Source organism: Thalassophryne amazonica, chromosome 23 (genome assembly GCF_902500255.1).
Source record: "Thalassophryne amazonica chromosome 23, fThaAma1.1, whole genome shotgun sequence".
Classification (NCBI taxonomy): Eukaryota; Metazoa; Chordata; class Actinopteri; order Batrachoidiformes; family Batrachoididae; genus Thalassophryne; species Thalassophryne amazonica.
The window spans coordinates 26,951,369-26,965,674 of record NC_047125.1 but is presented as its reverse complement, the minus strand read 5'-3'; the positions used below and the strand labels follow the sequence as shown (position 1 = coordinate 26,965,674).

At 39.3% G+C, this 14,306-nt stretch overlaps 1 protein-coding gene across 1 annotated transcript; it reads left to right on the top strand.

Moving 5' to 3' along the window:
- The first annotated feature begins 586 nt into the window (after window positions 1-586).
- On the top strand, window positions 587-13,669 carry LOC117505420 (alpha-tectorin-like). The gene is made up of 10 exons (XM_034165065.1): window positions 587-654; window positions 8,343-8,583; window positions 8,738-8,923; window positions 9,920-10,092; window positions 10,338-10,534; window positions 10,680-10,808; window positions 11,669-11,856; window positions 11,948-12,096; window positions 12,971-13,282; window positions 13,417-13,669. The coding sequence occupies exons 1-10, from the start codon at window positions 587-589 to the stop codon at window positions 13,667-13,669; spliced, it is 1,896 nt and encodes a 631-aa protein (XP_034020956.1).
- Window positions 13,670-14,306: the final 637 nt, after the last annotated feature.

Below are 14,306 nucleotides of genomic sequence, written 5' to 3'. Positions count from 1 at the left end.
TTTTATACATGTTTTTAAAGAACTTTCTATTCTTTCACACATATTACACCCTTTTCAAGCATTTTAAACATGTTTTTAAAGAACTTTCTATTCTTTCACACATATTACACCCTTTTCAAGCATTTTAAATATGTTTTTAAAGAACTTTCTATTCTTTCACACATATTACACCCTTTTCAAGCATTTTAAACATGTTTTTAAAGAACTTTCTATTCTTTCACACATATTACACCCTTTTCAAGCATTTTTGTACATGTTTTTAAAGAACTTTCTATTCTTTCACACATATTACACCCTTTTCAAGCATTTTATACATGTTTTTAAAGAACTTTCTATTCTTTCACACATATTACACCCTTTTCAAGCATTTTAAACATGTTTTAAAGAACTTTCTATTCTTCTGTTTCTATATTTTGTCATATTCTAAACAATTTTTTTTAAGCATTTAAACATCTCTGCATTTTTAAACGTCTTTGGCACAACTAACACATTTTAACATATGTAATAAGGGATGGGTATTGATAAGATTTTATTTATTGACTAAAATTGACTAAATTGAGGGTAAATGGTGATGTGATTGCTGGTCATGGAGGCACCGGAACAGGAGATGCTGGTTGAAGTTGAGTCTGACAGGAACAGTGGAGCCAGGGCCAGGTGCACAAAATGGAGCTAACTGGGAACTGCAGGAAAACAAGAACAAGGGTTAGAGAAAGCAAACACAGTGGAAGTACAGAGAAATGTTACCACAAGAGACCAATACTGAGTCCAGGTTACCACACACAGAGGAACTGAAGTTTCTGAGACACTGAGGTTTTATGGTGGCAGAGTGATTAGTAGCAGGTGTTCCAACAGCCACAGGTGTGAGTAATCAGCACCAACACTCAGATCCTGAGGGGAAGAAGGAAGAGAGAGAGAAAACACCAAGGCAGCACAATAGATAGTGTTGATAATTTTGTACATACAAGTATTTATTGAAGATTGTGGAGTGAAGAAGTGGAGAAGTTCTTGCATGTTATTTTTGCATATTTGAGGAGCATAAAGATGTATATATTCAACTTTGTGACACAACAAACTTATGTTTAGTGTCAATTCAAAGCATTTCTCAAGTGAATATTTCAAATCTTTTAGCAAAAACAAGAGAATCCACTGACTGAAATTAACTTTAAATGACTTGTTTTCAGATGCCAGTATGTTTGTGTAAAAATATGAACATTATTATTTGTTTTTACAAGTCATAATTATTGTCTCTCCTTTTTTAAACAGGTAAATATCACAACTGTCAATCTCACAATGTGTTTCAACGGTTATTTTCAACCTGGATTTAAAGGTGACTGTGTGATATTGGACGTCGGTTCAAGTGAATTTTCTGTCCTTATAAACACCAGCCCCGTGGTTAGAACAAGTCCACTCGCCAGCGTTACAAGTCCCATGTCATGCCTCTTCCAGGCTTTTGCACATCCTGCAGGTTCAACCATTGTAAGAGTTCTTCAGACAAGTTGATCAACATGAACTGCAAATTTTTAAAGAAACTTGAGTCTCACAAAAAATTTGGGGGCACAAATTTACTTTTTTTAATGCTGTGTTTCCTCTGAAGCCATTTCAGCTATATGTGTCCCTATCTAACTATGGACCACAAGCAATTTTCTCAGTAGCAACAGCCATCCCTATTCCAAATAATGTTATGGTGAGTATTTATGAAAAATGTTTTGTGAAAGGTAATATTGTCAAGTGTTGGTATTTTCTTTTTTCTTCTTCTTCTTTTTTACCTTTTTTGGGGGAACTCACCTGTGGTTCAGATCAGTTTTTACAGTGTTTAAGCAATACCAGTAAGTTAGTCTGAAATGGAAGCTCAGATTAATTCAGTATTAGAGGTCAACCGATATGGTTTTTTGAGGGCTGATACCGATAGAGATTTGCTTGCAGTAAAAAGTGTCAAAATTTACTATAATGCACTCTGTTAAAATGTTTTGCAGCATATGTTTAACTGACAGAACCTTTCAACATAACACAAAAGGTGCAAGGAGCTACAAATAACATTTTATATATGTATATGTATGTATATGTGTATATATATGTATGTATATGTATATATATATGTATAAATAATATTTTTTTTTTTTCTGATGCTGTTCAGTTATTTATGGAGTACGAGGGCTGTCAATAAAGTATAGGTCCTTTTTATTTTTTTTCAAAAACTATATGGATTTCATATGTTTTTACGTCAGACATGCTTGAACCCTCCGTGCGCATGCGTGAGTTTTTCCACGCCTGTCGGTGACGTCATTCGCCTGTGAGCACTCCTTGTGGGAGGAGTCGTCCAGCCCCTCGTCAGAATTCCTTTGTCTGAGAAGTTGCTGAGAGACTGGCGCTTTGTTTGATCAAAATTTTTTCTAAACCTGTGAGACACATCGAAGTGGACACGGTTCGAAAAATTAAGCTGGTTTTCGGTGAAAATTTTAATGGCTGATGAGAGATTTTGAGGTGATACTGTCGCTTTAAGGACTTCCCACGGTGCGAGACGTCGGGAGAGAACAGAGAAGTTTCAGAAGAAGTCGGTTTCAGCATTTTATCCGGATATTCCACTGTTAAAGGAGATTTTTTTTTATGAAAGACGTGCGGACGGGTCCGCTCGTCGGGACGCAGCCGGCGCGGTGCGGCGGCACAGGAAAAACACCTCCGTGTTGATAACCATTTGTAAAATCCAGGCGGCTTTTGATGGCTTTCAGTGGAGTGAGTATATGAGAAATTGTTTAACAGCTGGACATGTTCCAACTTGTCCTTAAGGCTTTCAACAGAGGTGTTTTTCCTGTGGCGGAGCGTCGCGGCGGCAGCGAGCCAACGCTGCAATCCGTCCGCACGTCTTTCATTAAAACAAATCTCCTTTAACAGTGGAATATCCGGATAAAATGCTGAAACCGACTTCTTCTGAAACGTCTCTGTTCTCTCACGACGTCCTGGATCAATAGAGCCTGAAATGTGGAGGTTTTCAGCTTGAAACAGGCTGACGACGGCGCCTGGGAGCGCTGCACGATGTCTCGCTCCGTGGGAAGTCCTTAAAGCGACAGTATCACCTCAAAATCTCTCATCAGCCATTAAAATTTTCACTGAAAACCAGCTTAATTTTTCAAACCGTGTCCACTTCGATGTGTCTCACAGGTTTAGAAAAAATTTTGATCAAACAAAGCGCCAGTCTCTCAGCAACTTCTCAGACAAAGGAATTCCGACGAGGGGCTGGACGACTCCTCCCACAAGGAGTGCTCACAGGCGAATGATGTCACCGACAGGCGTGGAAAAACTCACGCATGCGCACGAGGGTTCAAGCATGTCTGACGTAAAAACATATGAATAAAATCCATATAGTTTTTGAAAAAAATAAAAAGGACCTATACTTTATTGACAGACCTCGTATGTTCATGTCCAGCTTGGTTTTTCTAATCATGTTTTTAGCTTTCTGGTTTGTAACGAATGTGGTATGTGATCCGGACGGATTGTCATGTTAATGGTCTGATATGGGAAAATGTCAGACTGGAAATCAGCTAATCGGGGCACGCGTAGCGTCATAAACATATAATAAACTGATTTAATCCATTTTGCTTCTTCTTCCATGAAGTGATAAATGGCCTAGTTCAAAAATAATGAAGCCAAAGTGTGACATAACCATCAAAATTTAAAAGTGGTTTTGTTTGTGAAATGTTATCATTTTAGGTATGGTTATATATCAGAATTTCAATATTTCTATTGGTCTCGGTTCACTCATTGCTAGAAATTATCAGTGCATATATACTATAATGTGCTGGAGCGTAGCGCTTGCAACAACAGTTGAGGTATCTTCTTTAGTCTGCAGAAGCCTGAAACAAAGAAATTTTGTCCATTAGTTCCTGGTAATGTTGAACAAGTAATATAATTATTCTTTTGAAGCAGAGTAGGAGATATAGCTAAGGTTGTGACACATATAAATCAAGGACTTATTCTCAGCATTACACTTGTGATAGTTTTACCTTGTTTTAGAAACATGATGTTTTTTTCTAGGAAATGACATTTTTACCTTTACAAAAATGTATTACTATGTGTTAGTATGAAGCACAAACAAACAGACAAAATACAAGGTTATTTCTTTAACATCAACTTTAAATGATAATGCCAAATATCAGTGTCACATAAAATTGATGGGGAAAAAAAGTGCTATTTTTGGGGTAAATTTTGTGCATATCTCTGGAACTGTGCAGACTTTTTCCATGAAATTTTCAGTACCTGTCAAAGAGACTATAGGCAACTCACAGATGAATCTGGATGGTGCTAAATAAAATAATGGCTTGTTCATGACAAATGCAATGCAAATCAGCATTTAAGCCTCATTATTTTTTAAACTAGGCCAAATGCGACTTATTCTCCGGAAAATACAATATTTGGTGTTTTCAGTTCTGGTTTAATTCCAGTTTGGTTCTTCTTTCTCTTTTACTTTGACCTTGTCTTCCCTGATGTCATTTTCGTAATTTTCTTCCTGTGGACATTGTTGCCAGTTTCTAATGTCCTCAGTTTTGTCGCTGGCTTTGCTTATAAAAACCTTGAACTGTACACAGGCCTGACTTTATCTCTACGTTGGTCCTCAGCTACCCTCCATTTGTGACAGAAGTATTTCAAAAACACCTCCGCAACACACATAGCGCCCATTTTTGATGATGAAAACAAAAATCTGTTTCTCTCTGTAGTCATTTGTGTTTGTAAAGGAATGAATCAATCTTTGATTTCAGTTAAGTGTTGGTGGTTATTTTCACACCTCGTTAAAACTGTTTTCTCAACCATTTGTTGTATCTTGAGCAATAGTATGTTACATGAGAAGTGTCAGTTTTTTTTCTGCCGCTGAATCTTTTTATTTATTTTTTCCTTAGGTGATTAGTTTCCAGGTCGGTGGTCAAAATATTAACCAAGTAACCTTGACACAGGCTCAATCACAAACCCAGACGTACTATGATATCAGTGGATGCAGACTCTCAGGTTGGCATTTTCAGTCTTTGTATTTTTTTTTAATTAATTAATTATTTAAATGTATTATTTCTGCACGCTCTCTGGGGGCTCGTGAAGGCCACAGCATAGATTTTCAGACAGCCTGCTGATCAGATTTTGAAACAGATCTGGAATCAATAAAATCTGGATCACAAGGATGACAAAAATATCATGTTTGCACTTGTGTATCCTCATTTATGTCATAATTTCTGTAAGAGCAAGATTATTGGTTCCATCCCTGATCACTGACATTCTAAAACACCATAAAGAAACTTTTCTGATCTGGTGCATCATGTGACCACTGTCTGAAGAAGTAGGTCACACCCTTTAGGGATCCTTAGAGCAACATTTTACAGATGCTAAAGCTGATTTGGGCAACACGGTGGGTTAGTGGTTAGCACAGTTGCCTCACAGCAAGAAGGTCATGGGATCGGTTCCCACCTGTGACCTTTCTGTGTGGAGTTTGCGTGTTCTCCCCATGTTTGCCTGGGTTCCCTCGAGGTGCTCCGGCTTCCTCCCACATCTAAAAGACATGCAGGTTTGGTGGATTGGGAACTTTCAGTTGTCCGAAGGTATGCGTGTGGATGTCAGTGTGTTTGTCTGTCTATATGTGGGCCTGCAACAGACTGGCGTCTTGTCCAGGGTGCACCCCACCTCCCGCCCTATGACTGCTGAGATAGTCTCCAACACCCCCCCACCTCTGTGACTCTTAATTGGTGTAAGCGGTTGAAGATGATTGAGTGAGTACACTGACTTTGTAAATGAACACCTTCCTTCTCATTTCAGGTCAGGTTTTACTCACTAAAACTGAGTACAAGTACCCACAAACCTGTGACAAAGCTGTCTGTAATGGCACTGCATACCTTCAAAATGTTACCTGTAGCCCGTTGGGGTTCTGCAATAGCAACTTCAAGTAAGTATCTGCTTTTGTCTTGAAAAGTTAGGAACAAAGTTTTGGCAGATTAAAAAAAATCAAATGTGTATAAAGGAGTAACACGTCTGTTCATCAGAAGGAAGACTTTGGTGTTCTACTTAAAAAAGATAAAAACCGAACCTAAAAAATATAATTAATACGGCAGCTTCAATTTAGTTAATTGTGATTCTGTCCAAATCAGGAATTCAATTTTATTTAAATTTTACCATTGAAATGTGGTCGTATCACAGAAAGAAACCAAAGTCTTCAGTGGAAATGATTTATGCTTTTGTGAACTTTCCACACAAAGTTAACGAGTTTGTAACCTTGGCATTAAATTATCGCGCTTAACAGACTGCTTGTCCATCAACACACAGGCCGTCACCTCCTCACACACAGAATAAAAAACTGAATTCTTTGTAAACATCAGATATTTAGTTTAATGGTTTACATCATGTTTGTTTCTTTGACAATAAACATCTGCACCCACAGCAGGTGGACCAGAGTACATAATGGTGCAACAATTGAACATTACAATAACTGATGTATCACCTTGTGCCACTATATATATATATATATATATATATATATCTCAGGGTCTGTGTGGGATGATGCTTGTCCGTATGGGCACATACACCTATGCATTCCACCGCTGTGTGAAAGCAAAATGCAGCGCAGTTATGGTGCAGTTTTTTTTAAGTCTCTGTTGTCCATGGTATAATTGGCCGTTTTTTACTACTTTTAGTTTTACCTCCATAATTTACCTTAAAAACTGTTTACTTTGCCTTTTTTTGGTGTAATTTTTTTTTTATTTTTGTTTGGTGAAAGCACAATCTCACCTGTGTGACTTCACAGTTTTTCTTTCATTCTGACATACCGTATTAACACAATGAAGCTAAATTAACACAAAGCATAAATTCCGAATTTAAAAAGGTTTTTTCTCTGTGAAAACCAAATCAAATACATGAAAACCAAGTACATGTTTAACAATCCATTTTTATAACTTGGAAAGCAAATATAAATTGTAAATTCAAAAACATGTACAAATGTAGCAAACAGTTATATACAACTGTTTACATAAAAATGCAGGAAATGCTTCAGGCATATTTTCTACAATGGTTTAACAAATAAGTAAGATGCCACACACATTAGTAGTGCCACTCAAAAAACAATTCCTGCCCAACACAAGACAGAGTGAACACAGTCCTGACCCACAAAAGGAGTGTCACTCCTCCTGTTGTCCACCTGGAAGTAGTGTTGGCATTGTAGTCTGTCTTTGGTGGCGTTTTGGCTAAAACCCCTCAACAACAACCCCACATACATGGGAAGGTGATCAATCCACGTGGGGTTGGTGATTTTGAATGGTTTAGGTCATGCGTTTTTCCACCAGCAATAAACGGGAAGTCATGTTTCTTTACCCCCCTGCTACTTCTGCACAGAGGGAGAGCCGACAAGGAAGTGGAAGTCCCCTTTGCTGTGTGTTTCTACAAAAACACGTACCAAAAATGACCATAACATAAAGGAAAAAATATGGCAAAAATTATTGATTATGATCCACTTTTACTGGGCCTATCCACAAAATCTAGTGTCATTTGAAGTCCGCACTTTCTACACACATTCAAACAGAGTCTCAGAGTCTGGTGGATTTAATGGGACAGCTGCTTATTTCAGTCATGTGACTTTTATGCGGAGGCACATCAGACGACTCCAGAGGGTTAAATGTCATACTTGGAGGAATAATTGAATTAGTTTTTTCATTTATTGTTAGTTGCCAGCTTGTGAACCCAGTCAGTTCTGGCCCATAGCCAGTGGGGGTTTGCAAGAATCACCCACGTTTGTCACAATTTTTACATTGGTGCCTGTTTGGGGTCTGTACTAGACCACAGTATTATCAGATAGTCATCAAAAACCCTCCAGAATGCATCTTTCATTATCAAATCCCAAATTATATGAAACCCCTCCCCTTTTCAGATCCTGGCTACTAGCCTGCAGTTATGTGCAAGAACTAATGCATGAGGTTGCACAAAGTACATACCTGCAGATGGCTCATTTAATTATAGCCATTAATACTCGCAAAATCCTCCTTTACTGTGTTCATCACATGACATCGAATAACTGGGGAATTTAGCGCTTGTTATCTGGGACCTTAGTAAATCAGGTAAATCACTTTCTGTATGTTTGGTGACTGTTTTGAGTAACACTGTGTAAAATGAAAAGGGCAAAATCATATTTGTAGTCAAAGAAATTATGACCCTCACCAAGTTTTAAAAATAATAACATTAACAATATTCATATATGATTTCTGTAGTGTGATTACTTCAGACCCCCTGTGGCAGCTTGTTATTTTAACTAAACTTTACCCAGTGAGTCAATATGCTGATGATCTTATTCTGTTCTTCTTTGTGATCCTCTTCACCTTCATCAGATGCGTGTCGGAAACCATGTGTACTGTTACGGGACCTGCTGTTATTGATATCCACGACGGAGTTTCCTTTGTCCAGGATCGGTGTGTGTATGAACTGATGACACCCACAACTTCACCAAACATCAAAATACTGGCAGAGTTCCGGGAGCGTCGCCGTAGTGATGTCAGCTTTTTGTACCGTCTCATCGTGCAGAAGGACTCAAATGTTATAGGAGTTGTGGATCAATATGGGAAAGTGTGGGTAAGATAATCACTGCCATGGTCCCTTCTGAGGCCACTTCTCTTCAGTTCCATGTTGGGGCTCATGGTTCTTTTCCCTGAAAGTACAAACAGTTCTTGTAACACTGACTTCATTATGTGTGTTAGTTGGACCCTGTGTTTCTGCTGTGATTCAGGTTGACGGCACATTGGTGACTCTGACCAGCACACCTCAGCTTTTCAACAACATGATGCTGTCTCAGGACCAAACCGGAGTCACCCTCCAGATGTCACTGTCCTTCAATGTTACTGTCTTCTTTCATGACAACACTGCACAGATCTACATCAAAGGTACAGACACTGAAATCCTGGAAGGACAGAATTTAAACCCATAAAAGTATGAAGCCAAGAAAATAACTGAAGCATCTTTAACTGTTAAACCTTTTATGATTCTATAATTCTGCAGATTTGAAAAGCAACTATAAAATGATGCAATAAATACACATAAAACTGTTTGACATCACAAAGGATTCCACAGATCAGTGTGTACGGAGAACTTCCATGTTCCAGTTTGACTGAGAGGCTTCAGAGCTGCTGCCTCGTCTGAAGAAACCTCACTGCAGTTTATGAAAGAATCACATCAGTTTTATTTCTCATCAGTCATATTATGTGATGATGTGTGTGTCGTATTAATGAGAATCCACTTTACACTGATCAATTCTCTCTCAAACTGACAGGAGCTGGTCCAGGAAATCTGCAAGGTTTGTGTTCTGATTCCAGTCAGCTGAGTCAAATGAAGCAAGTGGGACTGAGCAACGCTGAGTAAGACCTCAGTTACATCCAACTTTACACAATAACTGCACAATGACACCAGTTTGATCATTTTATCTGTGTGTCACCACAGTGGACTGGTTGTAGGTTTTCATGGTGACTGAAACATGATGGAATTAGACATTTATATCCTTTATATAGACCCTCATATTTAGGGATCAATTGGACTAATTAAAAGAAAAATGACTTTATGTTGAATAATTTGTTGTGTATCTTTGCAGTCAGTTAAAACCTGAACTGTGAACCCACAGACATCATGTTCCACCAGATCTTCAGTTCCTCGTTGTTCTTGGGTCACTGGACCACTTTGATTTTAACAGTTGAAATATTGTCCAGTTAGGTTCAGGTTGGGTTATTGACTCGGCCAACGAGCAAAACTCCAACTGGCTTCAAAACGACTCAGGTTTCTTTCACAGTCTCATTTGTGTCATTGTTGATCTGCACAGTGATGCACTTTTGAGTTGTGCTGCATTCAGGTGGATATGATGATCATATGGATCTGTGGATTTCAGAATTCATCTCACACTTTTGGACATCAATGACAGTAGAAGGAAAATGTGCAGTTGGCAGCAAAATACAAACTCTGTGTTTTGTTGATGTTCTTTGAATCTACTGAAAATGCTGGAACAGTGTTGACTTTCTGTTTGTCGCCCCCTAGCTGTGCGACACAGTACAATGACACTGCCGATCCGACAATCAATTGCACCGCGATGTCCCAGCGGTAAGCAGAAACACACGTTATCTTGTTGACAGGTAACATCACTCCATCATACTAGAAGCATGTGCTAAATTACAGAACACGTTAAAAACATGAACATGAGCAGCTGATCCAACACCTGACCTTATTTAGGTGAATCCCGTGACTTTACGGTTATTAAACATGCTAACCACAGAACCCTGTCTGAATGCTTCGTTCCACCTTTTCCATTTAATTTCACATTGTGCTTTTTCCATTGTGTGGAGCAGCTGTGCTCTCCTGATGGGGGCGCCCTTCACCACCTGTAACATCAACCCACAGCCCTACATTCAAGCCTGCAGTTACACTTTGTGCCGATATCCTGCGGTGGACGGTTTGAAGTGCACATTCATGGAGGCCTACGCCACAGACTGTGGACTCCGTGGAAACACCACGATAGACGGCTGGAGGTCAAGCGTCAGCTGCCGTAAGATTGTGTTTTGGTTCCAATGAATTTTGTTTTCGGTTCACCATATCCAACTCTGTGCTGTGAAAATTCTTTTCACTGTACAGTTGGTTTGATGAAGAGTTGGACAAGTAGAGGTGAAGATAACTTCTGTCTGTCTCTTCAGCTGGTCCTCAGGCCTTCTGTCAGGGCAAGTTCTGCAGCGCTCATGAGTTCTGTGGTGAGAAGACGGCGGGTGGTGACACCCAGTGCTTCTGTCGAGCCATTTTTGCCTCCCAGTATGGATCAGTTTTTGGTAGGACACTTGATACACAAGAAGACACACACCTGCTGTCCTGATCCTCAGAGGCTGAAACATTTTTTTTCAGTCTGCGTTTTGCATTGAGATGTTCCCAACTCTCCGTGTTTTCTTTCTGAGTTTGGGAGGCATTTCAACTTAAACACATGAAAAATCACTTAATTCACTGTGTAGAACTATTCATGAAATGTTATATCTATTTCTAAAACTGATTTTATAGCACTTTGCTAGGAATTAAAGTACTGAACAGAATAAACACCAAAATAATAAAAATACCTGACGACAACAACACAACAAAAATCCCAAATTAAAGAATTGGACTCTTGTTTTTCTTGTCCTCGTTCCATCGAATGATTTCTTCTGTCCAAACCACGTTGAGTAACATCTGTAGTTTTCTGTGCAAACTGCTTCAAATAACATCCAATTTGTTGTCCAACACAGTATTTATCTCCATCTTACTTATTATTAGAATTTAAGAATCCTTATATTAAGAAATGGGACATGCTGTGGTGTGCACATGTGCTTCACTACATTCTTTTTCTTTTCACTAAATTCAATTACAAAGTTCCACACATATAAAAACTTCAGACTTTTACATCGGTGTGACTGATATACTGTTTTTGGTGCTTCACAATTAATTTTGAGTTTTTTGTGTTTTTGTTTGTTTGTCTTACTAATACACTGCAAAATGCAGTAAATCAATGCATGAATGATGGATATCTGTCAATATATTAATTAAAAACAGCATACAGACTTATGTAGTCGATGACAGCCTTCAGAGTCTAAACACAACCTTCATAAAGAATTTTTCCTTTTTATTTGCATTAATACTGCCCCCTTTCCTGTTGGATTTTTAGGGCGGCAAACTATCTGCAAAGACAACTCTGCTTCTGTTAGTCTCGCTACTTGTCTCCTGGAGGCTGCACACATTGACTACACCATCCTTCACCTGATAGATCCGAACTGCAGGGGTCACGCAAACAATATGACCGGCATGGTGACCTTCAGCTTTGACAGCACCAACACCTGTGGTACAGTGGTCACGGTGAGTTTTCATTGTCAGTTAAATCCATTTTTCCAGTCTGTTGAACATCTCCTCACTCTTCTGATCTTTGTGAAACCCTTTGACCCTGTAGAGCAACGACACCCACATAAGCTACATGAACACTATTATGTCACATAATATATCTAATGAGATTGTTCGCGAGGAGGAAGTGCTGATTGAATTCTCCTGCTTCTATGACCAACCACATCTGAAGAGCACTGACATTCAAATCCAAGACAGGTATGTCACAACTGTCTCCAACTGATTTATTCCTTTTCCAACAAATTTTGACAAGATCGTTGTTTTTGGTCCTTCTATGTTTTACTTATCAGAATGTCTCAGTGTCTGAAGTATTTGTGGACAATACCACAACACAATAGGGCAGCGCTGTCTGGTTTGAACCCCTATGCGATATCACAGAATTTGACCACGTATGGGGACAGCCGGCACAAACACGGCAGAGAATCCCTGGGCAGAGTGGGAGTTTCAGTACAAACCATTCAGCCCCGCTCGGTAAACTTAACAGTATACTCGCTGTCACCTAGCGGACCTACCCGTTTAAAATGGTTTCTGCTGAAACCCCCATCTACCGAATGGTTTGTGCCGACACTCCCACACTCTGCCCGGGGATTGGTCTCTTCCCAAACAGCGTCAATTCTAACGGGAAAATGGTGTACTGTTTTGTTTTCGGCTGCAATCACTGAAGCAGTCGAAAAAAGTACAGTTTTTTGGTTCCCAGTGGATAAAGGAAGACAAGGCAAATAGGAGAGGTCATGTTGGTGTTAGCCGACACAGCTAATGAGAAGAGCTGTGTTCTCTCACCTGCACAACCGTCTCGACCCATTTGAGCTCCGGGTCGTAAACAAACCGCAACACGTCCACTTTCCACAGCATCGTCACTTTTTCTTTGCATTTTAACTTTGTTTGCATGTAATTTGCCCAAAAACTCAGAGAAAGTGCTGTGTTTCTGTCCCCACAAGTAGAGAAATTACATGTCATATTTTACCCCTTTAGCATCCACCCTCAAACGAGACTGCGCTGCCCCATTGATTGACTTTGGTATTAATAGCAACACCTTTAGCTATAACTGAGTCCTGAGTTGAATTCACTTGAGATGTGTCCTTGTACAAAGACCTAATGACCACCAAACAGTAAAACAATGCGTGTGTGTGCTCTTCAGCTCTGTGATCCAGCATGTAAGAGATGGACAATGGATTTATAACCTGACCATGAAGGCCTATTTGGACTCTGCCTATACCCAGACTTTGGAGGGGGTAGCCAGTATCCAACTGAACCAGAAGATCTGGGTGGAACTGGAGGCAGATGGACTGGATAGCAACATTGTCGCTCTGGTGATACAATCTTGCTGGGCAACTCATGAGCTATTATCCAATGGGAGTCTCAGATATGACCTGATCGTGAACAGGTGAGGGACACACAGAGGTGATACCCAGTGTGTGGAAATGTGTTTGTGTGTCTGTCAGTGAGGACACTGACTAAATAGATGCTGTTCAGGTCCTCATACATCAGACTGACATCTGTTTTTGTGTTTCTGAGTAGCTGTGCTAACCCCAATGATGGAACAGTGATGGTGGAAAGAAACGGACAAGGAACCAACAGCTCATTCTCCTTCAACACCTTCAAGTTCTCTGGGCAAACTGGTGACATCTCCCTGCACTGCCAAGTCCACCTGTGTAGCACCATCAACAACAACTGTGTTCCGGTACAACTCACTGATGTTGACCTAACCATGATCCAACCGTCTGCCTTTTTGTTTACCCCATCGCCTCTACTTCTTGCAGTTGCACTATAGCACTGTGCTCCCCTTCATTCACACACATGTACTCTGACTTCCTCTAACAAATTTCAGTTCCGAGGGGGAGAACACACCACAAATCCTCCAGTAATTCTTATATTTACTTGCATTTCTGCCACACTATAAATTCAAGATATTTCGTGTTTTGTGTGGTCATCTTCTTTTCATTTCTTCATATACATCCATTCCTGCATTTCAGGCCTGCAACACATTCCAAAAATCAAGCAATTTAGGGACAGCAATGAGTTTATATTAAACACATGCACACACACATATACACATGTGTAATAAAATTTGTGAAATGTTTAAAAACAGCATTCCCTAATAAAAGATAGGAAGGGATTTGCATATTTCCCCTGCTACAGTGCATAATATTCAACAATTTAAGGAATTCAGGCCTGCAACACATTCCAAAAATCTTAATTTAGGGACAGTAATGAGTTTTTATATATATATATATATATATATATATATATATATATATATATATATATATATATATATATATATATATATGAGGTCTGTGAGAAAAGTATCCAACCTTTTTATTTTATGCAAAAAATATATGGATTTCATTCATATGTTTTTACGTCAGCCAAGCTTGAACCTTTGTGCACATGTGTGAGTTTTTCCA